Source organism: Cynocephalus volans, chromosome 11 (assembly GCF_027409185.1).
Source record: "Cynocephalus volans isolate mCynVol1 chromosome 11, mCynVol1.pri, whole genome shotgun sequence".
Lineage (NCBI taxonomy): Eukaryota > Metazoa > Chordata > Mammalia > Dermoptera > Cynocephalidae > Cynocephalus > Cynocephalus volans.
The window spans coordinates 106,571,703-106,596,967 of record NC_084470.1 but is presented as its reverse complement, the minus strand read 5'-3'; the positions used below and the strand labels follow the sequence as shown (position 1 = coordinate 106,596,967).

At 34.1% G+C, this 25,265-nt stretch overlaps 1 protein-coding gene across 1 annotated transcript in view; it reads right to left on the bottom strand.

Moving 5' to 3' along the window:
- Positions 1-25,265, bottom strand: part of EPRS1 (glutamyl-prolyl-tRNA synthetase 1) — an 83,298-nt gene that overhangs the window by 52,380 nt on the left and 5,653 nt on the right. Inside the window, exons 3-15 of the mRNA XM_063114299.1 lie at positions 23,145-23,244; positions 21,856-22,012; positions 18,233-18,372; positions 16,789-16,883; positions 12,911-13,037; positions 12,030-12,222; positions 10,408-10,579; positions 8,700-8,933; positions 7,355-7,439; positions 7,136-7,195; positions 3,467-3,577; positions 1,266-1,402; positions 214-421 (exon numbers count right to left, since the gene is read on the bottom strand). Coding sequence (XP_062970369.1) covers positions 214-421; positions 1,266-1,402; positions 3,467-3,577; positions 7,136-7,195; positions 7,355-7,439; positions 8,700-8,933; positions 10,408-10,579; positions 12,030-12,222; positions 12,911-13,037; positions 16,789-16,883; positions 18,233-18,372; positions 21,856-22,012; positions 23,145-23,244 — 1,819 coding nt within the window. The remainder of the gene's footprint in view (positions 1-213; positions 422-1,265; positions 1,403-3,466; positions 3,578-7,135; positions 7,196-7,354; positions 7,440-8,699; positions 8,934-10,407; positions 10,580-12,029; positions 12,223-12,910; positions 13,038-16,788; positions 16,884-18,232; positions 18,373-21,855; positions 22,013-23,144; positions 23,245-25,265) is intronic.

Here is a 25,265-nt window from a genome sequence, read left to right as displayed (position 1 = left end):
TACTGTCTGTCCTCAGCCACGTTGCTTCACCTCACTGTGATTCACTCCCCTCATCTGTAAAGTGGGAACATTACTCTTTTATCTCTTTTTATTTAAGTAAAATTCTACAAATGTTTTCCATTTTATCTGAGGAAACAAAATATTTAAATCTTAAAAATTTTAAAGAAAAGTTTATATGGGGAAGATGAAATATGGTTTCCTTTAGAAGGCTACCTTACTGTTCTTGTTGACATACTGCTTAAAGTCCTCCTCTTTTCCTAGTACTGGCTTTGTGATCAAGTGCTCATAGGTAACACAGATTGCTGGAATAGGAAGAGCATGTGTAGTCTCTGCAAGCCAAGTAATCTTAGTGGTTTTCTTGTAGTCTTTGTTCTCCAAATTCAGTTTTGCATCAAGAGATACAATTTTTCCATCTGCATTTCTAGACAGGAGATTGAAATGTGTTCAAAGAAAATAAACCGTAACTGACATAAATGCACTATTTTGTTCTATAATAATTATTTTAATTATAAAATAATTTATTTTATTTTGTAATAAATTAATAAGAAATTTTCTTTGGAAAATTTTCTAACTAAACATTCATTTGAGCTTCTAATATGTGCCAGACATATATTGGTTAATAGATGAATAAAATACAATCCCTGCTATCAAAATACTAATAATCCACTGAACAGACCCACATACATGTGATAAAGAACACGAACATATAGTCATCTGCATTAAGCATTACAAAATCTGAAATACTATGTTTAAAGATATTTAACAATTTCTTGCAATTTTATGTAATTAAGATTTCAGAATTTATGTTCCATTTATGTAATCTGAAAATCAAATAAGAGTAGCACACTATATAGTAACTAGAAAGTCAAATTCATCATTAACCAATCAATTTTAAAGTAAACACTGGGATAAAGATTATGTTATACATACAAATATTGTCCAAAAGATCCCCCCACCTGACGACTGTTTAATGAGAAATTAGATGATAAAAAGGGGCTCCAAAGCATCAGAACTATTTTTTTATATCTAGAGGTAGTAATTTTCAACATCACAAGTAAAAAGATATCCTGATAGCCTATTAGTAAACTGAAACATATATGGAAAAAATTTTAATTTGCATCCAGAATTTGCAGTATCTATGCCTGGACAGATTTACTAGTTAGCAACATGAATGGGTCTGAATTTTAGGTAAATTTTAATAAGTAAATACATATTTAAAAAACTTTTCTTCCACATTTATTTGAAAACAAACAAAAAGTTCTTACTTGTGTATTTTAGTAATGTTGATGTTGCCCCAATTTATAAATGTAACCATCTCACCCTCTGAAAAAGTCTCTGCATCAGCACCTTCAATGAAAACTTTGGGACTATACCACACAGGCTTCAAGCCAACATCAGGATTCTAATGGTAAGAGAAAAGGAGAGCGCTGGTTGAAGCAACAACTTATTGAACCCAGTATGCAAATTTATATATTCACTCATTTTATTCTTTAGCTAAAAGTTATCTGTGCTACTACACTGTTAACAGTTCACTGCTGTAACAGTAAGAAAATGTTTTACTTTTCTTCCAACTCCTTATTTTAACATAAATATATTCCCAATTTTGTCCTCAGCATTTAAATAGCACATACTTGTTATAAAAACAGTCACACTGGCCTCAGAGTAGAAATCATCAGTTTGAATCCCAGCTCTGACACTGGATCAGCCACCTGACTGCTAATGTTAACAGGGTTAATAAGACAGCCTGTCCCCAAGACTATTTACAGTGTAAAACAATCATTCTTTGATTTCAGAGCTAAGACAGTATTATTTATCATTTACTGTCCCTTTAACCAGAATTTGATTGCTGTCCTCAAAATCTCACTGCTTTTGCAGGAAAGAAGAAAATAAAGTCATTCCTGAGCAGTGGCTACAGAACATTACAGGACAACAGATGCTACCTTAGCAGGACACTGTGAAACTTTCATATTTAAGAAAAGAAATTTTAGAGGAAGTATTTTACATATATGTATAGACAGATAAATTTTCTGTCTCTCCAGTGTGTATTACATGGAGAAGAAAAAGAAATACAGGGAATAGAAACAATACTATATTTGTTAAATTTCAGTTTTTATTTAGCATAATTCAAAAGAGAGAAAACCCTTTGAAATAATGTTTAAAGAGCATGTGTTTAATAATTGTTCACTGAATGCATTTGAGAAAAATCAGTATGTTGTAACAACTGATATTATACTGGGCTCAGAATATAATACTGACAGGCAAAATGTAGAACACCGTATGAGAGAAGTGTTAATAATGAAAATCCCACAGATCAAATAGTAATCCAGTCACAATTTAAGATTCTACTTCCTAACCAATCAGTTCTTGTTTTACATTGAGCAATACTTAGTAATTTTAATATATGCTTTCTGACAACAACTGTCATTTTAACAAGCACTCTTAAGAATTTTAATTCTCACCATTCAAATTTTAAAACATTCAGTGAGCTTCACTGTATAATGTGTGATACAATGTATCAGATACCACCACTCACCTGGTTGAACCAATTAGATGTAAGAAAAAGACAAAGCCAAATTAATCAATTAACCTCACTCAACACAAACACACTCCAACTTTTATTAGGGCTCAAAATTGAAAACTGAAAAATAGCTAATGTTATACATAGAGAGACAATCATGTGAGCTACAATTTAGAATATTTATGGCTCTTCACAATATGTATTATCTTATATGTGAGTTAATCTATGAACATAACAGTTATGAGTTAGTCTACTAGCATATGAATGAGTTAGTCTATGAACATAACTGTCAATAAATAATGAAGTTATTCACAGACAACTCACAAAGCTGGAATAAAAGGACTCTATTTTTCCTTCAAGGTTGTCAACCAAGCAGTTGTGACTATCCAAGAAGACGACCATGGCTTAACATAGAGGAACTCTCTGCTACTGTATTTAAGATTTACATTAGGAATCTGAAGGACAGATACCATTTTCACTTCACTGATACTTTCTAAAACAGAGCAAATGGCAGTGTGGCAGACTCTGAAGTCAAGTTGTAATTCAGTATTTGTAGGTCTAATCATGGTTTGGCTTAAAGACACAGGTAACATGAATAGTTAATAGAGAATGCACCTCAGCTTCCATATAAAGAGTGTGACTTATAATACCTCATCTGGAATCAGAATGACTCCAGGAAGAGATTCATTCTTCTTACATACTACTATGCCATCTCTACAGAATTAAAAAGAGGAACCAAGTATAATAGTTCTGTGTGATATGCTATGAATAAATTTCCTCAGCAGTAAATCTACAAAAAGATTTACTTCAATTGGTATCAAATCCTAACAATGTTGAATAGAAAATAATCCCCAAATCATGCTATTGCCATGTAAGCACATTTCCCCTTTTTTTATCCTACTTCTTCTGTTAACAGAGGGAAAAACATAAGTGAAGCCGTAGGGTGACCTTTGGGTGTCTGGCTACTTCTTTCATCGCCTCCTGAGCTTCAGGGATATTCACTGGGATCACTTCTTTCTTCAGTAATGCAACATATCGTGGAGCCACCGGGTCAATAACCTGCAATAAATATATCCTTATGATAAAACATTGGATTTTTTTTTTTTACACTTTCATAAATAAATAACAGCATAGGAATACTAACTGGCTTTCTTTGTTACTGCATTTACTAATTTTTTTTGGTTTATCTGCTAACTCTTATCTAATAATTAGCTGTCAAGTAGAAAAAAAGAAAAATAATCATAAATCAAGCCTACATGAAACTTAAAGTTCCTTCCCAAGAATAACTACTGGCAGGTGAAAAGAAACCAATTAGTTAAAGCATAATATTAGAAATAATTTGAAAACAATTTTAAAATCTGGTATTAGAAGGTAAGAAAAAATTATCCTGTGGGGTTATATATTAATCCTATAGGTAAATGTGATACTCAATTTTGTGTGGTTGGAGAAGTCCCTTTTAAGGGACTAAGGATATTAGTGTTTCAATTTTCTATGATGTTATCATGTTATAGTGTTAGGCAACACATCGACACCAAAAGCAGAATAGCATTAGGTCACTATAATAAGGCAATTCTATAGATTAAAAGTATAAACAAGATATTCCTACTGGTCCACATGCTACCTATATTCCCAGTACCCAGCAAGGGGCTGGTACATATAGGTAACCGATAAATATTTGCAGATTAAATGACTGAATGGTCATACTTATTATGCTCTAACTTAGTTTGTCTCCAAAATGGTAGCAGCATTCCCTTCTGCAGCTGATGTATTTTTCTCACTTCACTGTTCAATTAAAAATTATCCATGATGACCAATCACAATAGCAGAGATTAGACACTATATAAAGCGTACAGGAGAAAAATGTAGACAAAAGAAGATGTAGAGTCAAATAGTAAAGTAGTAGAAGTTGTTTATTCCTGTCAGAAGGATGCAGGAAACAGTGGCATGGCTAATTAAACCTGACTGTGTAGGCTTGTTTTGCTTTGAATTTTTTGTTATCATTTTTTGGTTGGGTATTTGTTTGCTTTGAGGGTATTTTTCAGCTTCTGAAAAGAATTTGTGGAAATTCTGAATGAACTCAGAAAAGAAGCCACCCTCAGAGAGTCATTCATGCAAAGTTTGAAAAGCTATTTAACTTCCCCTTGTCTGCTATTCCTCATCTGCCTGTATTTCATCCCAATACTAAATCAGCACCACCTCTCTCTAAATTTACTGTTTCATTCTTTCCTTGTTATTTAAAGGTCATTCTTGATAGTTAAGGTTTCCTTTTTTCAGCCTCTGCTGGGCTAGAATGATCAAAGATTTAATTTGTGACTACTCAGTTCAGTATTTTAGCCAGTGAGATAAGAAGCCAAACAAGACAACCCCACCTGAGAAACTTACTTCAGCTCACTGCAACTCAGTTTCCTCAGCTGATGAGAGTAGAAAACTGTTTCCCACACTTGACTAATTATAATAATTACCTGGAGCAACTGTTAGCACTGATTCTCAGGTCATTTCACCCTAAAAGATTATGATTCTAATGGTCTGAAGTAATCTGGAAATGTATCTTTAACAAGCATTCCACAGGATGGTTACAATCAGGCAAGTTTGGGAAACCTTGGATTAAAAGATTTAAAAGTCCTCTTTAGCTCTAAAATTATACAATTCTAACAGTCTCTGGATCAATGGTTTTCAAATTACTCCATAAAGTCCAAAGGAGCACATATAGAACTTTGGCTAATTTTTTTAAATGAAGCTACTTTAAAAAATGCTAAGTTACTATGAGTAGGAGAGTGTCCAAAGAATAAAGGTTTCACTCTGCTTATTTTGCAATGCCATGGTGCTAAATTTAGTTAACTGATGCCTCACTAAAATTTTATTTGCATAGCTTAAAAAGAAAGAGCAAGCTCAAACATAATAAAGCAGTAATTAGATTGAAAGTGACATGAACTCTAAATAAGAGATCTATCTATACCTCAAAGGTTGGAGGGAATGGATTTCAGTGTAGGAAGACATCATGAAGGCCAGCAATAAAAACCAAAAGTAAATTATCTCAATAATTTCATTTTCACTACCAATCAAAATTTGAAACTGCTGTTTTAAGATGACGTTTAATGATTAAAGATCCCACAGACTTAAAGATAAAGCAGACTGCAAATACTCATCTACTTTCACTCCTTCCCAAGCCCCTACTAAAAAGACAACTGAAGTCAAGTTGTAATTCAGTATTTGTAGGTCTAATCATGGTTTGGATTAAAGACACAGGTGACATGAATAGTTAATAGAGAATGCACCTCAGCTTCCATATAAAGATAAGGAAGCCAAAAAGTTATGAGAAAAAAAAAGTAAAAGACCCAAATCTCATCTTCCATCATGGGAAACCAATGATGATACCTAAAACTAAAACTGAAGTAGCAACACACGTGTTTCATTTAAAGATATGGGCAGTATATACCAGAATGATCTAAAAGAGGTGAAAGTGGTTTCTCTAGGGAGAAAAAAAATGGAAGGAAGGAAGATATGAGAATGTGCTGTTCATCTTAACAGACCTTACAGAACTATTTGCCTATAGTGAAATACACTTCATATATTTGAACTAAGTCTATGTTCATGTATAACTTTATTAAAACATAAAATTCTTAAAAATTGCATTATTGAAAAGTACAATTTTAACTTTGCCTATAAATTCTACACATATTTACTATTAGTAACTGCAGCAACAGAAAGAACCAATTAATAATTCCTTTAGTATCAAAAAACTAAAAAGATTAAATAAACTGAAGACACATGCGAGACAAGCAACTATTTCTTGAGGCAAGACATCAGCACAATCGAGCAGCAATTTAAAAAAAAAAAAAAATTTAAAGAACACAATCACAGAAACCATAGTTTAAAACATGGCATTTTAATGATTTGCCTTATTACAGTGTCCAAGCATCTGCTTCCAATTAGTAATCAACAATGTCAATATGCAGTATTGCTCTTTTTACTTTCAGTTAAGAAAGTTTTTTTAAAAAGCTGGATTCATTAAGACACAGAAATTATAATTAACCTTCAATACAACTCAATGATATACATAATTTTAAAACTCTATGTCCTCTCAGTACGTAAGGGAACAGCAGAATGGAGTTAAGCCAAATATTCCCTTTGCCACTAAGAAATACAGAGGACATGTTTTTCTAAACTTGCAATAATGCACTTTCAATAGGTTTGAATAAGTCTTTTATATAAATGTGATTGTGCTTCAAAGCTTTATATCATCTCAGATTATAACATGTAATATGCTAAAAGCTTTGGTTACATAAGGCAAATAAAAGCATCAAGTAATACCTTCTTACAGAGAGCTCGCAGCTTGAAAGCAGAAAAATGAAATGCAGAGTGTTCACAAAAGATTGAAGGAAAGAACTATCATTGTTCCACATAACTCCGAGTTTGCTTGTTTCAATCACTGCTACTTTTTGGGACAGTTAGAAGGCTTAATGCTCTCTATATATTTAAATAAGGAAAACATTCCATTTTCCTGAAAGTCTGCAAAGTGATAATATTTTTCACAAATTCTCTACGTGAGCACACTAATGAGTTCTACATGTATATTATTCAGGAGTCGGGCACGAGGACTGAGAGTGGAACATGTACCTTTTTGTTAAATGCCCAGATTTTGTCCCATTCCATGTTCACAACTGAACGTGAGGAGCCCTAGAAAACAATAATAAAATGATTTTAAGGACAGGAAGTACTAATTAGAACTTTTTGTTTATTTCAAGCTAAGGATGTTTAGAAAAAACTAATGAAGGAATTTTAATTGAAATATGTGAAAATTCAAACAGAGAAGCTGGAAAAGAAACCGCAAGTCACCTGAGCAGCAATAAACTGTTTCAGTCCTTCAACTGTCATCCCTCGTCTCAGGACACCACGAACTGTAGGAAATCTTGGGTCATCCCTGAGAAATATGTAAATTTTTAAGTACCAAGGAGATTCTTTTATGCGTAGATGCAGAACAAAATGTAACTTAATAAATAATAAATTATATTCATCTTAAATATCTAGACTTGAGCCATTTATATTAATTGGGTAGATCGCAATACCAGTTAGCCAAAGTTCACAGAAGAAGAAAACTGCTTTCTAGTCAAATATTGCAGTAAAATAAATACACTACTGAAAATGATAAAAGCATAGTTGAAAAAATGGCAGAATGGTGACATTTTCAAATATGGAAAACCCATGAATTAATATGTTCTAATTTTATTTAATAAACATTCAAGTTCCCTATCCTACTTAACGATCATGAGAGTCAGATAAGAGATGGTGTTACATCATCCACATACAAATATACTTTATAAACCCCTTTGGGCTATTAAAAATATATATGTAGGTTATTAATATTCTGCAGGTATTTGTAAACCTCAGTTGGTTTCCAGTAATACCCTTTCTACGGAACCCAAGATAAACTTGACTTTTACCAAATGCAGCTCCACAGTTAAACAGTATAAAATAGATATTTTCCAACATATATTTAATATATACCTTGGTCACTATTATGTTGATACTAATACAAACTAATTTATACATTCTTGTTAATTTCAGTTAAAAAAATTCTTAGACTTATAAGCATTGTAACCCATTTGAACAGGTTTCAATTTACCAAGATACATAGATACAAGATTACTTTAACTTTTATACTCATACTTCTCATAAAAACCCCTATTAGATTATTAACATGCTACAGAGATTTTCAAACTTTTTCTAGATGCTCTAATCCTCTGGGTAACTGCTATGCAAGGTGGCTCTTCACCACCAAAGGAGAGACCACTTCCATCTTCACCTAAACTCAGGGGTATTTTGGCTTCCTGGGACACAGCTAAAAAGAAAACCTCAGAGCCTAGCAGAGTGCTGAGTTGTAACCAGATCTATAAAGGACAAACAGTCATAACCACTCTTTCTACTAAATGCTGAGATCTGCAGAGGATTTGCCCTCCTATGTGTTTTCATTCCCATGTGCCAAAGTCCACAATAAGCACTCCATGCTTGCGGCATTAAAGAAAGGAGGAGTACTCAAATGCACTGGTTGAAATGAAGAAAAGAAGCAGGAATCCTATAGGCCTACCCATTCCATCTCCTCCCAATCACCCTCAAGCAGTTTAAAAATCACTGATATACCACGTCCTTACATCTTGTCAATTCTAGGTAACATTAAACATACCATCCATCTACTAGTCCTTCGTTGACAAACCACGTAAGTTTTCTTTTGGAGAGCACTGTGTTGTTGAGATTTAGCCGACTATATTCCCAAATATATGGTTTTCTTATGCCTAAAGCTTCAATAATCCAATAAAACTGCTCATCTCTGTCATGGTATTCTGTTGTTCTCAGGGCATGGGTAACACCTTCAATGCTATCAACTATGGGGCAGGCAAAATCGTATGTCGGATAAACACTAGAAAAGAAGAATTTTTTTGAAAATCAACATGAAACATTTTACCCTTTCCATCTTAGATTAAGCGTAATAAGCAGCAATGCTAATTTAAAATCTAATTCTTTACAAATTAAGAGTTTGTTGAAAACCAACAGGTTTTATGACTCATAATACTCAAAGTAGGTCAAAACATATAAGCCTTTGAGAACAAGTCAGTAGCTCACTCAATACTTAAACAAAAAAGCAAAGCTGCAATTTAATACACAATTGGGTTTTGGCTTAGCAAATTCCACAACCATAATATTTCTGTAACAGCCAATGTATATCATGGTAGGAAGCAATAAACTATACATAATAATTTCGAGGGAATATTTTAACTTTTGAATATATTTAGTAATCCCTCACTCAAGTAATTCTCTAAGGGTTTTGTAGTCAAATGCAGTTAAGAACAGAGTGTTTCATTCCCTGAGAAGTAAAAAAAAAAAGAAGAAAGAAAATTGTTAGGTTAATTAAAATTCCATTTAAGATAGAACAGTCTCAAAAACAATTTCCACCTGAAATAATGTATACAACATACATGCAATATCAATTTGAATTTTTAAAAATACTCATATATTACTGCATTATACCTTCTAATTTTAATATACAACATGATTATGATGCTGTTTTATGCTTTGCTATTATTTGATAACTGAAAATGTGTATCCAAATTCACTTTTCCAAATGTATTCAAAGGATCTGCTCAGTAAAACAAGAAGCAATCACCCTGGTAAAAATAACAGACAGATAGATATACACATATAACCACTCCTGTGTGTGTGTCTATATATGGACACATACATCCATACCCACTAGTTTAATGAAAACTCACATTAGCTAGCCAGGTAATCAGTTACATTCACCAATCTCTTCAGAAGGTATAATTCAGCATTTGTATGTAGTATGCTTCTTCAAAGTATACGAAAATATATTCTATCGTTTACTTTATAAGTAAGATTTTTTTGGAGGGGAGGACCGCTTAAAGATCTGTTACCCTGAAAATCCAAACAGAAAACTAATCAAAAGTAAAAACAAAAGCCGCAAGCTACTTTCTTGTATTGTTTGTGTTTCTATAAATTTTTTTCAATCCTATGAATTTTTTGTATCAGTTTATGTCTAGTAGAATCAGTGTTTATTACAGGGGAAAAAAAAGTGTCTTCATCTAAAGATGCACACCAGTGTACCTAATCAGTACATAAAAAGCAACTTTAGGCAGACATAAAGACTTTTATAGATGCAAGTGATCTTAGAAATAACCTAGTATAATCTTAATCAACAGGTAAGTAAACAGCCCCTGAAAGGCTACACGCCTTCACTGAAGGCCACCTGGACAGTCTGTGGATGAACAACGAAAGGTCCAGGCTTCTTAAAAACTATTTTGCATCTACTCTGTGTTTACAGACACAATCAAAACAAAAGCACAGAAGGCTACCTAGCACACTGAAAGAGCACTTACTTGTATTTATTTCCGGTTCTTGGGTGTGGTTGAATTTTGCAGCGATAAAGTGTTGGATCCCTCATGCACCCATTGTTACTACTCATGTCAATTTTTGCTCGCAAACAACAGGACTGACCAAACTGGCTCCCTTTTTTCATTTCTTCCCACATTTGTAGATTCTTCTCAACAGCTATAAAATGATAATTATATTACAGTTTATCTAATGTAGTACTAATCTGGTTGAACTCAAATTATTTTAATAATCCTATAATTTGATACAAATTTTCATGTTCTCATTTTATAAGCACAATCCGCTAGTTTAAAAACACTGTAATAGTTCCAGTATCTGGCACCAAAAACAAATGCATTAACTTTTTATGAATGAAGTCTCACAATGCATTTAGGAAAAATACTCTACAAATACATTTTAGAAAAGGTAAAGTAGATACATTCCACTGATATAGGTAAGAGAGGAAGTACAAGGCCTGAAGGTTTCTGTTATCTGGTATTTCCCATTTTCCCATCATGGCGCAACCGGCATGCCCCTCTCTTTTCTTCTTTTCTCCCACCCAAATTTAACTTTGTGCCTTCAAAGCAGAAGCTTTCTCTTCCTTTGATGCCCAGGGGACAGAGCAGTTTGGCCCAGCCCTTGGGGCCCACAGGCGTTGGCGCTGCAGCCCGTGCCTGTCTGAAGAACACGGCTCGGGCTGAGAGCCTGAGCCCGTGGGCTCCCTGAAAGCCCCTTCAGTCACCCCACTGAGCAGCAGGATACTCTGGGATCCAAGACAATGGGAGACAATAGAAAACAGGTAGTAATACAAGAAACAAGAGTTTAATCCCAGAAAAAAGGACAGTATATTTCTGAATGACTATAGTCCTAACTATGTCAGAATATTGAAAACCTGTCTCATATGAATAAGAAAGAACTATTAAATAATAATTTCTGTGGAAACTACAGAAGGTAAGATGGACACTACCTGTCCCCAAGAATCAAGATAGGTCTAAAGTCCTGTTATCAACTATCTTTGAAAATGTAGAGAAACTTTAGAAAATAAAAAAGAAAGACTTACTATAACAATTTGAATTTACTATACCTCCCAAATGTGACACTCAAGATCCAACTATAATGTGGAAGTTCCGGCAACAAAACTACAGAATGCAAATAGCCCAATTTAGAAGCTCAGGAGACAAGTCATGAATCAGAAAGATATGCTCTTTACCAAGTGATATTTCAAGAATGTAAGGTAGTACTGAGTTTACATATTATATTCACATTTATGCACACACTGAAAGGAAGACTTGGATGCTAATACCATTATCATCAAACATTTTAGAAAGGGTAAGTACTTAAATTAAGAGAACTACAAATGTGAGAGAAGGAATCCTTTGAACGGAACAAATGCAATGCAAAAGACAACACATTAAGAGACACCTCACATGCAATTGTGATGCTAACAAAGTAATAAGAACATAAAGATGATAGAGAAAGAAAAAAGATTTCTAAGAGATGAATTAATATACTAATCATATTCCTGAATGTGTTTCAAACTGGCATCTTTCACAGAAAAGAAAGGATGTTCTAGCAAAGAAGCAGAACACAAGAATATCAATTAAAATATAGAAAACTAGATGTGCCTTACAGTTTTTTCTATGTTTGGATTCTATCCTTTGCTCACGTTCCGCTTTCATCTGCTCAGCAGGAGTATCATCCACATAAGCCTTCCCTTCTTGAATTAGCTTCTCTGCATATTTCATTATAGTTTCAAAGTGATCTGAGGTATAAGTAAATTGATCTGGCTTGATATGCAACATTGCAACATCTTCCAAGATAACCTGCATTAAGAAACCAAAATAACAATCAGTATATCTTTTGCATTTTCTCGTGCATCTTCAATCCTTGATACTGCATTTAGGTAAATGTAATAATATACCATCTGTCTCATATAGCCTGAAAATGGTTGTGGAAGTTGTATGATATCAGAAAAGAAAAAACAGATAGATATTCATTATATTAGTCCCCAAATTTCCAGCTGAGAAAGCTGATCGCATGATGGAGCTTTCCATTTACTCTGGAAATACTAGTTATTATTGGCCATAGTGACAATTATTTGCCCTCTCGTTGAATACATTGCAGTGTTTCTGAATAAAGATGATATAAGAGGCTAGGAAACCTTCACATTTTCAATACCTACTTAGTGTTTATTTCATTTATAAACTTAAGATTATATGACAAAAAGGAAACCTGCCTCCAGTGACCAATTAATTTAACAAATTGGTACTTATAGAAAAATACAGCATTAAGGTAAATTCTACAACAAGTGGGGAAGAGAAAAATATATTTAAGTTTTTTGATAAAGGAGCTCAATATTTTTTGGCTTAGGTCTCAGACTCTGAATATACAAATGAGGAAAAAAAGCAGCCATGAGAATAAACTTAATTTATTTTCACACCATGAAGGTATCAGGTCACTCTCTAATTTTAAGTAACTTTTCTGGCAAAGGGTCACTACGCTTTTAATTACCTTCTCAAAATCTTCCTTTTCTTTTTCAGGATTTGTGTCATCAAATCTCATGATCAGTTTCCCTTTAAAGTTAACCTGGTAGTGCTGGTTCAGAAGAGCAGCTTTTGCATGCCCAATGTGTAAGTAACTAAAACGAAAACATTTCACAAACTCATTAACATGTTTTAACTAAATTCTTACACTTAAACCTTTTTGAGGAAATGTGAACTAAAAAATCCTCCTAATGGCTATTCTAGTCATATGCTACTTTGCAACAAGTATTGTGATAGAAAATCTGGCCCTGACAGGAAGAAAAAAGACTACAACGTTTATAAAATAATCATAAGAATCAACTTCATATGTAAAATTTCATAAAGGCACAAGGTATTTACAAACATTACAATCTTAAGGAGAATCTTCTTTTTCTTTTTTTCAAGAGGAATCATCATTTACAGGGAAAATGCTTCCAAACTGTTTCCAATACTACCTGGTAATGAATCATTAATTCATAAGACCTGATGCTACTGAGAACTGGGTACCAATCCAGTGCCCACTAGAGAAACACCTTTGAGATGGACACTGTCACTGTGATAGCTAAATGAGAGAGCCCAGGAGAATTAGGAAGCCACAGAAAAGCCACTTTATTTCTCTAGGCTTCAGTTTTCTCATATGACAAAATAAAAGGATTTTAGCTAAATGATCTTGAAGGTCTCAGCTAGCACCAACACTCCATGAATCAGATCTATGAAAACACTGTTCGTTTCTATGGGAACTGATGATTACAGGAAATAAAATGAACCAGAGGCAATGTTGATAATATTACACATCAACTTCTTCTCTTTCAATGAGGTGAGTAAAAAGCAATATCCTATACCACTGCTATTGAAAATACACTTGATTGGGCAGGAAATAAGGCATGAAGCAAGAAAGTTTAAATAATCAGTTCTCACCAAATTTTATTAGTTTCAATTGATAATGGCAGCAGCCCTCACAGTGTTTAAAAACAGCCACCTAGTTTCATGGCACAGCTTTGATCTCAGTTGATATCAATACGGGAGGGAAAAGTACAACCCCTTGCATGTCTTAATATCATTTTTTTAAATCAATTCATTTTTTATAAATTCATGTAGCATTCCAGATCAATGATTCCATTTTAAGAAAGGTTTATATGCACAGGCTAAGGGGCTGGCCAGTTATCTTCGTTGGTTAGGACACAGAGCTGTAACACCAAGGTCCAGGGTTCAATCCAAGTACTAGCCAGCTGCAAAAAAAACCACAACTATATGCACAGGCTGATGCAGACAAGTACAGTGCAATGCATTCGGAGTTATTCAAAACTTTCTGCATAAAATAAATGGCTCTATGTGGTATCCCAGATGAAATCTTAAGACAAGAAAAGAAACATTAGGGAAAAACTAATGAAATCCCAAAAAAGTATGTTCAGTTAATAATAATATATCGATTACCAATTCATCAGTTCTCATAAATGTACCACAGTAATATAAGATGTTAACGTTAGGAAAAACTGTGCAGGGTATATGAGAACTTTCTGTACTTTTTTTGCAATCTTCTGTAAATCAAAAACTATTCTAAAATAAAAAGTGTATTAAAAATAAAATGAAATAAAGGCATACTGGGCAGCTGCCAAAAAAACAATAATAAATACATAATAAAATAAAGGGCTATGAGTTCCTAGAGAGAAACAGACATACTGTTAGTTTTTACTGAGAGTGTTGTACCCAACGACCAATGACTATGTCCACTGTCAAGAAGAGAAGAAAAGATTAACAATCATTGACTATATATTATTTGATAATTAATGTGCTTGGATTTACATACTCGAATTAATCTCAGAAAGATGATGAAATCAAAACATTATCTTGTACTTAAATATATTATTTCTGAATCTGAAATAATGTGTGCAGTTTTAACAATTCCAAACCTCAAGAAGGCTCACGGGACTATAAAACATTCACAGGACAACTAAAATAATCCACTCAAGAGACAACCTATACGAGAATAGCTAAAGAAAATAAGAATCACGGTGCATTAGATAGCACTGATGCTGAAGTGGGCTTCTGCTACACAAAACAGTATAATTTTTAGTTATAGGGACTCTAGAGCCAGACAGTGTAGGATTGAGTTTGGCAAGTTACTAAAACATTGTATAAATCAGTTTCTGAAGCCATCTGTAAAACAGAGATAATAACAGTGCCCTCCTCACAGGGCTGTTAGGATTGAATGAGTTACTATATGTAAAGCACTTGGTGGTGCCTGCACATAACAGGTGCTAAATACATGTCAGTTAAGAATAATAATAAAAAGCAAAGTCAAGCCTTCTGGCCTCCCATGTAAGAAACAGAAAAGAAAAAATAATAATATAGAAGAACTGTTTAGCAGTATAAGAAGATATGATCAAAATTATGATAAAGAAAAAACTGAATATTGATTTATATTCCAAATCCCAAAACTGTGTAAGGCAAGAGCACAGTCTCTGAAATTGACACAATTTAGAATAGAAGAAACATATTTTATACAGTAAATATACAAAGAAGTGACAGTGAAAGAAAATATTAAAAAATTCTAAAAGGACAAATGTTCAAATAGCACAGTTATAAATAGCCACTACTCAAAAAGTAGCTTTTATCAAGCTATTAGTCACTATCCAACAGAACAACCATGACCTGTCACACCAAATGCACAGGAGCAGAGTATTGAGCAGTAGGGCTACCCAAGATGTCTGTGAGAATTAAACCACATAAGATAAGTACTATTTATGACTGATTTCAATCAGTCAACTACCAGTCAATCACTTAAGAATCAAGTCTGTGAGTTTTCCATAGTCATTATTTCTCTTTCGTTTCCTTCTATCTTACCCTTTATTTCACCGAACTTAGAAAAGCAGAAAGGAACTGTGGAATTCTAAAACTGATTTTGCTGTTAATCACACTTATGAGATAGCTTGTGAATAACTATTAAATACATGCTATTAAATATACAGCTAAAAGAAAATTGATTTTCTACCAGTTTCTATTGTTTACGTATTCCATTTGCCACAAATGAATAAGAATTTGGCTAAAGAATACAAAATCTGAATTAAACTAAATTTGGAAAAAATAATCATCTAATGTACAAAATATGGCACAACACTTTCCTAATGTCTAAGTTTCTGAGTGAGGATAACTGCTTTAAAAAGAGGTACTTTATCATAATAATATCATTGGAAAAGCTTTATTACAAAGCTTGTCTGGTATGCTTCAGATAGGATGACACATGTACAAAGAGACTCCCCTCAGCCTTGAGGAATGCTGGACAAGGCCTGAGGCAGCCACAGGCTGGGAGCCACCAGCCAGAACAGTCTTTTTTCCTAATGAGCTATTCAAATGCTATTTTCTCTGGGTGTTAAGAGTTAAAGGGGTTGGAAAACCTGCTAACAATAGAAGGAATTGAACAGGAATGAGCTTTTCAGGACTCTCCTTCCTTTATTTGGGAAAAAAATAACTTAAAATAATGCTACAGTAACTTCCACCGCCAACTGAAAGGTTTACTCAGAGTACAAATACAAATCCTATTAAACGAAAGCCCAAGAATCTCAAAATAAAAATAAAACTTAAGCCTTTCTATTTATGAATATTTTGTTATTTATATTTAAAATTCTGTCTGGGGTAAAATAAAATTGTCTCTTCTACTAAGTATATGAACTAAAACCACAAATTAAGTAAATTAACATTAGCTATTAAAAATTAAGAAACTATTAAGATGTTTAGAATTTCAACTCCCACAATTTAAATCTTACTTATATTCTTCTATATCACTAACCTATTAAAAGTATTTAATAACTGTTTTAAAGCTTTTCCACTAAATACATTCAATTATTAATGTGAGTTTTATCTTCTTACCCACTAGCTTCTGGAGGAAATCTGACGGTAACTTTTCCCATCTCTGCACCTGGAAGTTCAACAAATTTCCCAACATCTTGTTTTTTCTCAGGTGCCTGAAAAACAGAACAATCATGACAACAAAAAGTTATAGGTTTAAGTGTTTAAGAATACATGCATTCAATAAATACTTACTCATTACCTATTATGTGCCAGGCACCACAGTGGTTATGAGAAAAATGATGACGAGAACATATCCCTGTACTTGAGGGCTCAAAATCTAGTGAAGGATATAAATAAAACCAGATATCAGTAATAAGGACATGTATAGGGTGCTAGTAGAGCACTCAGTTGAAGTTAATCAACAATACCTAGGGTCATCACGGAAAGTTTAAAAGGAGGTAAGAACTAAGCTGGACCTTGAAAAATAAGTAGAAAAATGAAAAATAAGTAGATGGAGAGTGTACAGGATATTCACTCTAAGTAGAAGAATAACAGCATAGGTAAGACACAAAGGCAGGGAAGAGGAAAAGTTAGGAATGAAATGCATGTTGAGTATGTGGGCAAGGAAGCTGAAATAGATTAGGCCCAAAATATAAAGGACTTTTTAAGCTTTGCTTTTAAGTTTTAGACAATGGGAAGTCCTCAAGGGTAATGGGTCCATTTATTTGTATTTTCTAAAATGACATCCGGGACAGTTCAGAGGCTAACCTAGAGAAAGATGAGACCAAAGAAAAGTTCGGTTATGAGATTACAGTATTAAACCAAGCAGGGGGTAATGGGGCCTCAATAAGATGCAACAGCAGTGAAAATACAGAAGGAATCTATAGATACAAGTAACAGGACATACTGACCAATTACATGTGAAAAACGGAGAAGGATGAATAAAGATTTTCACCCAAAACAACTAAGTGGACTGTGGCATCTCTACCAAGCAGGCAGTAGTTTTCAAATTTTAATGCATCAGAGAACCTTCAGGAAAATGAAACTTTACACATGCCTAATATGTAAAACAGACTGAAGTAGAGTGACTCTGACTGGAAAAGAGGACCTTTTCTACTGTACTCTATGTGACATCGTCCTACAGAGTCAACAAAAAGGCTCTGCAGAATCCCAGGACTTAGTGGTCAATGGTTCAAAAACCAGAGAAGAGATGCAGGAGGAAGAAAAGACTGCATAGCTGTAATATAATGAGATTTTGGTTATATGGAGTTTGGACTGCTTAAAGGAAAACACTGAATGAACATAATCTTTTAGACATATAAAGATTAGGGCTTTGTGTAGTTGAACAATTAAAGTCAAACCAGGACTTAACAATGACAGATTATTCCAAGAAGATCCTTTCTTATTTAAGAAAAGAAAATAAACTTTATGAATAAAAATAATTTTCTTTTCACACCTAGGGCCTCAGACAGACTGAAATGTCAGCATTAAAAAAAAGAAGAAGAAAGAAAAAAAGGCTTACCAATCTCGTTGTGGTTGTTGAAACATCCCACTTGGTACCTACTGACTGGAAGGTCTGCTGGGCTTCAAGAAATCCAAACCAGCGTTTTACATGAACCAGAGCTTTATTCTGTTTCAATTGTTCCTGCCATGCAGCATTTCCTATTAGCAAACATAATTTTAAAACTATTCAATAAATCTGCAACTTCAAAAGCAAAGTTCCAGTCATGGTTAATTTAGGTAAGTAGGATAGGTTACAGTTGTGCTCCTATAATGAAATTTTTAAAATCTGGGTATACATTGAAATGTTTTCCACTACTTTAATATATTTTACAGAACCACAAAAGTTAATTATTAAAAATATTTCTTCAGTTCAATTCATTAAAGTGCCCTAACAGTAGATCCTGCTCTCACCCCCTTCCACACATACCTACTCTAATACCAATGCTGTATTTCATAATTAAGAAAAAGTTTTAAGCGGACCAACTGGAGAACAAAATAGAAATCAAGTAGTTCATTTCCTAAGATGTAATATCAAAAATAGGTACTCAAGAAAACTTTATTTAACTCTTTCATGTTACAAAACCACCATTTTAAAAGAATTATAAAAGAATATTCTCTCTCTTATGAACAGTAATTGAAAAATCAAAATAGGCAAAAATGTCATAAACTTACAAATAAAAAGATGTAATTTAAAAAATGCCTTCATTTTATATTGGTTATTGCTATAACAATTTAATTTGGAGAAAAGTTCAAACCACAAAGTACAGAAAATATAAAAAATACCAATGTATGCATCATAACCCAGATTTAAAGAATGTTTTATTCATTTAAAGAATGTTTTATTCACTTTGGCATATTTGCTTTAGGGTTTTTTCAAAGAAAATAAAGTAACAAATTCAAACCCTCTCTGTACCTCTCAATTCCATTCTTCTCCCTCCCTACTTTGTAAATTTCTGTTAAATACATAGATTCACTATTTAGCCCCATTCCAATTAATTATATCCATGATTTTGTTCATGATTGTACATAGATTAATAACACTTCCCTAAGTAAATTAATGCACCTCAGGCTTTTAATAATCAAAGACTTCCACATCACAAGACATGTTTTCCTGCATAAATATATCAACCATCCTAAATAGTCCTTAATAATCCGTGTTTTCTCCCATATTATGTTTTGAAAAGCATATTCACTGGAGAGCTCCCTATGTAATCACCTTGGTGTCTCTGGGATCACTTATAACTATACAATCAGAATTATATTTTTAAAGATTCTAACTTACTTCTGGTCTTATTCCTCATGTGATCTCATGTCATGAAAGTCTAGCTAACTTTATTCCAGAATTATTATCTTTGCTATTTGCCTCAAAATCTGGAGTATATGACGGACTAAGCTATCTGTCTTTTCCTAGCTGTACCATAAACTCTCCTTTTTCCTAAACTCTGACTTCTGTCTCCTCAACTCAGTGAGATTGCTGGGGTTCATTTGTAGATTTTGGCAACTAATTTCTTCTTGTTAGTATGAGTTAGGAGTTCCTAATATCAACCTCCCCACTTTCTGAGAGATAAAACTACCATCGAGATAAGGCAAAAATTTGTCAGGTTTGTTTTTTGCCTAATGAAGTGGCCAAGAGATTTCTGCAGAGTTGAGTAATCCAGGACTGCTACACCTTGCCTCTGTAGCAGTCTCATGATCTGCATTAAACACCATCCATCCCTCAATATGTCTAGCTACTCTGTAATCTGCTCCCATAATGTGCGTCACTTTGGGATTTCTCTCCTTTTACCTTCACTCCATGCTCTACAACGTGCGTGTCTGTCATTAGGCACATAGGTTTCTAAATAAGTATACGAAATTCTAAACATTGAGGTTTATTTCTTTTATATGTCATACTTTCCACTGTCATGTTCTAATCATGAATTATATCCCACTAAATCTCAGTCACATAAATGAGATTTTACAATCCCTCTCATAGCTATTTTTTTGTGTGTGTGGTAAAATACACATAACATAAATTTTATTATTTTAACCATTTTAAAGCATACAATTCAGTGACATTTACTACATTTACAATATTGTGCAACCATCAATACTATCTAGTTCCAGAACTTTTTCATCACTCCAAAAGGAAACCCAGTACCCACTAAGCAGTCACTCTCCATTCCCCTCTTTTCCCAGCCCCTGGCAACTATAAATCTGCTCCCTCTCTCTATGGATTTGCTGACTCTGGATATTTCATATAAATGGAATCATACAATATGTGGCCTGTTTTGTCTGGCTTCTTTTACATAACATAATGCTTTCAAGGTTAATTCATACTGTAACATGTACCAACATTTTGTTCCTTTTTATGGTTAACAATATTCCATCAAATAGATATACCACATTTTGTTTATCCATTCATCAGTTGATAAACATCTGGGTTGTTTCTGCCTTTTGGCTATTGTGAGTAGTGCCACTCGCTATGAGCATTCATGTATAAGTTTTTGTTTGGATACTTATTCTCAATTTTGGGGGGTATATACCCAGGAGTGGAACCACTAGATCATATGGCATCCTATGTTTAATTTATTGAGGAATTCGCAATTTTTTTTCATACATTTCTTAGGTGCCTCCCATACCATTATTCTTTTCCTCTGAGCTACATACTGGCTTCTACAGTTTCATAATTTTTAGCTATTTTTTCCTTCCTATGTTAGTTAGTCACTTTTTTTTTTTTAAAGATGACCGGTAAGGGGATCTTAACCCTTGACTCGGTGTTGTCAGCACCACGCTCACCAGTGAGCTAACTGGCCATCCCTATATAGGATCCGAACCCGTGGCCTGGGTGTTATCAGCACCATACTCTCCCGAGTGAGCCACAGGCCGGCCCCTAGTTAATCACTATTTAATTAACCATGTTTCCACCACAGATGCAAGTAACTGGTTTTCCAGATCAGTGGTTGCCTGGGATGAGGGGAAGGAGAGATGATTACAAAGCAGCAAGAGTAACTCTTGGGGGTGGTGGGTATATTCATTATCTTGATTGTGGCAACAGTTCCACAGGTATACACATATGAAAACTTTTCAAATTATACATTTTAAATAAGTGCAGATTTTAGCATATCAATTATACCTCATGGAAGTTGTTTTTTAAGAAACAAACTAGCCTTATAAGATGGTAAAAGCATATTTTTACCTGGTGCAAACTAGTCATAAAAGAGGAAAAAAGTGACCTCCCAGAACAATCACAACTCCAGACTACCCCACTATGCCCCAACCTCCCACTCATATACCCACTGAGCAGTAAAGACTTTTTCAAGTCAGAGACAAATGTCTGGAGTAACACAATGGCTGAGGTAGAAGATGTGCTAACATGAATGGGATGGGGCTTCTTCAGCACGAACTAGGTCAGCTCCACAGGCAAGAGCAAAACTGGGATAGTGACAAAGAGATAACAGCAGGGAATTCCTATGACTGGATAGAAATAAAATAGCAAGGGTGGTCATTCCTCTCTAAGAAAGTTCTAAGTTACTGCCTAAACATACGTGTACACATAAACATATACATAAATATGTACATATACACAGAAATATGCACACTTCTTATCAAGCAGAATATTAAATGATTAAAACAGAACATTTTAAAAGGAAGTATTTATACCTTTTAGGGTGGCCCAAACACATAAATCTGCTAAGCTCAAGGTATTTCCAACTAAGTATGTTCTTAGAGACAGGCAATGATTGAGTTCATTGATTGCAGAAGTAAACAAACTACATGAAGACAATTTTGTAGCACTAAATTCCAACCAGTGATCAATCTGTGAACACAAAAGATAGAAATGAAATGCACTCCAGAGTTTAGACTTTAAAAAAAAAAAAAAAAAACACGGAAAGAAAATTCTAGTTAACCAGAGCAACAGTACACTCTTGGCTTCCTCAGTTAGAACTATGCTTTATATTATGTCAAATTACAGAATTTATCACTGTGTGGATTAAATTCTGGTTGACTGGGATCTAAAATGGCACTTAAATAAATGCTACACTTTGTTGTTACTCTTCCATGCTTTCTTTTTTTGGGGTTGGTGTGGAAGGGCACTTTAGGTAAGAATAGAAAATACAGACTTGAAAACGGGTAGCAGGAAGGAGTAACCAACCAGAACGAACCCAAGGGACAGACAGTACTTACCCAAATGAATACATCATTGAAAGTAAATACTTAGAAACCACTCTTTGTATTATGAATTTTATGAAATTTAGGGACGTTAGAGTGGAATACAAACAGAAAAGAAAAAAAGTAGCATCTAAAGAGCAGTAGTAAAGGTTAATCTATTGCTATAATTAAATAAGGTACATACTTAAAAAAGAAAATAGGATTCAAACTACATGAGTTAACCTGGGCAAACCTCTTAACTTTTCTAGTCATGTTGCCTTATCTGTAAAGTAAGAAAGCTGGATGAGATGATCTATACAGTCTCATCCAGCTATGGAATTCTCGGAATCTAGGAAGACAAAGATAGCAGTAAATGTCACAATAAGACAGCTGGCATGGGATTAAATGTTCAAACTTGGCACTATCTAAAAACAATTTTTTCTAGGCCAGCCCGTGGCTCACTCGGTAGAGTGCGGTGCTGATAACACCAAGGCCACGGGTTCGGATCCTATATAGGGATGGCCGGTTTGCTCACTGGCTGAGCATGGTGCTGACAACACCAAGCCAAGGGTTGAGATCCCCTTACCGGTCATCTTTTTTAAAAAAAATAAAAAATAAAAAAAATTTAAAAAAATTTTTCTGAAAATAAAAATAAGATGAGCATTCCTTAACTTGGTCTTTAATTAACACTCTGTTAACATCCTAAGTAGAATAACATCACCAACAATACAATGAGGTTCCAAAAAAACCAGAAGCATGAATCAAAACAAAACACACGCAAGGAAATGTTCACTGCTTACCTCAGTATGTTCCATCAGGTTAGAGCCATAGAGCCCAGCTGTAGCTGCAACTCGGGCCAAGTAGCGAAGTATAGAATTTACGTCCGTGAAAACCACATTTCTAGAATATAAGCGTAAGATAAAATATTACTGTTGCTCTAGCAAATCAGTAAGTCATAAGACCTATGAAGAAACATAAAAATGGAAACCTTATTATATTTATCATGTATTTTCTACTATAGTAAAAAAGTACATTTGCTAATTTGTTCTTTACTCTGTTTCTATCAAATTCTATTTGTTCTGAAATACAAGCTAAATCCAGCAATTCACTTCAGAGCAGACTTTCTATATAATGCTTCAGCCTTCTAACTATTACTTTCTACATGTCTATTAAGAGGTGAAAATATGAAAATATAATTAGGATATTGATAATAACAGTGATTTAAAATAAATCAAGGCAAAAATGCCAAGGATATACTGCCAATAAAGAGACTAATTTTATCAACTTCCAGGTAAAGAAGACAGATTAAACCCCATCAAAACCCCATCAAAACCCCATCACAATTGTTTTGTAAAAAGTAATTTTTAAAAAACACAAAACCATAAGAAAAAGAGAATAAGGAGAGACAACAGCAATAACATTTTAGAAGCCAGAAAGCAGATGAATTTAGCAGACCTGAAAAAACTGCCCATCTGAAGTGGACAGTGGACAGAGCTGAAAACCAACCCAACCTAAATTCTGGAACTCCCAAACGACTTAAGAATTAATGGAACCAGGTATCTTTGGAAGTAAGAGTGACCTGGGGCTAAAATAAGGAAGACCAGTTGAAAGTCTATTTAAGAATCCTTCAGAAACACAGATATCCCCAAACCTTATTCTGCACAGCTGAGCTACTTCTTTTACCCAACCCTGGCAAAAACTGGTGGTTTATTCTACAAAGAGTAAAACAAAGGGTCTCTGGACTGGGGAAAATCTGGCCCAACTGAGGGTGGCGTTATGCAGAAAACAGGGAGAATAAAAGACCACATGCATACTAAATGCTGAGATCCCCAGCATTCTTCCTGCCCTCAGCTCCCAAAATACAGACACTTGCTCTTCTTCACCTTCCAAACAGGAGAATGAAAGTCATCTCTGGATAATCTGACCAGGCCAAGGAATGAAGAACTAAGAATACCAACATCAGAGGTTCCCCAAATGAACAGCTCAGTCAGATCATCCTAGATTAAAACTCAGAGTTGAGAAGACTAACCCTGAGTTGAGAATTTGTAAACAGCTTTAATCTCCCACTCTAAATCCAAGCAAACTATCAGGAGTTAACCAGATATCTGAAGAAAGCCTTTAAGTCTAAGATAGCGACCAAAACATAGAAATATGTAAATTAGACAAACCAGGGGGAATATTCTGCAAACTTCCCAAAGGGACATAGAAAGAAGATCAGGAATCAGAAAGGCTTCAGAAGAAAGAGAACCCAGTAAACAATTACTCCATGGAAAACTACAAGTTCTGTATGAAAAGCAATTACAGTATGAGGTTCAACAGTGAATAAAACTTACATAGTCATTATAATGGAAACACTGAATGGTGACCACACCAGAACTAGGTTACAATTACAATGGAAGGCAAGGGAGTGAGACAGGAAGCAGAAGGGGGTGTGTGGGTTTTTGAGTGTGGGGTGAGTGTGGTGTGTGTGGCAACTGGGAGAGAAAAAGTTTCAGCCTCATAGTCCACAGCAGAAAGATACGGTCTAAAACCAGAAAAACAAAGAGAAAAAACACTATAATGTTCATTAGAGACAAAGGTCAATAGCTAAGAATCAGGAGTTGAAATGTTTGCTCCTATAGAGGGGAAAATGAAAGATGGGGGTGGATGACTGGTGTTTTTTATTAAAAAAAAAAAAAAAAAAAAAAAAGAACAACAAAAACTTATAAAATGATGCCTCTAAATATTTGCATATATAACCATGATTTTTAAAAAATATTAATGAAAAATAGTTAGGTTTGTCAAGAACTGTAAATATCATGAGCAAATATGAAATTTATAACCTTGTAGAAAGACATTAATTTTGAACTCACGAAAAATTTACATCTGTAATACTGAATAGGGCCTACATTAGTAAGCAGTGAGAGGAATGGGATGGAGAG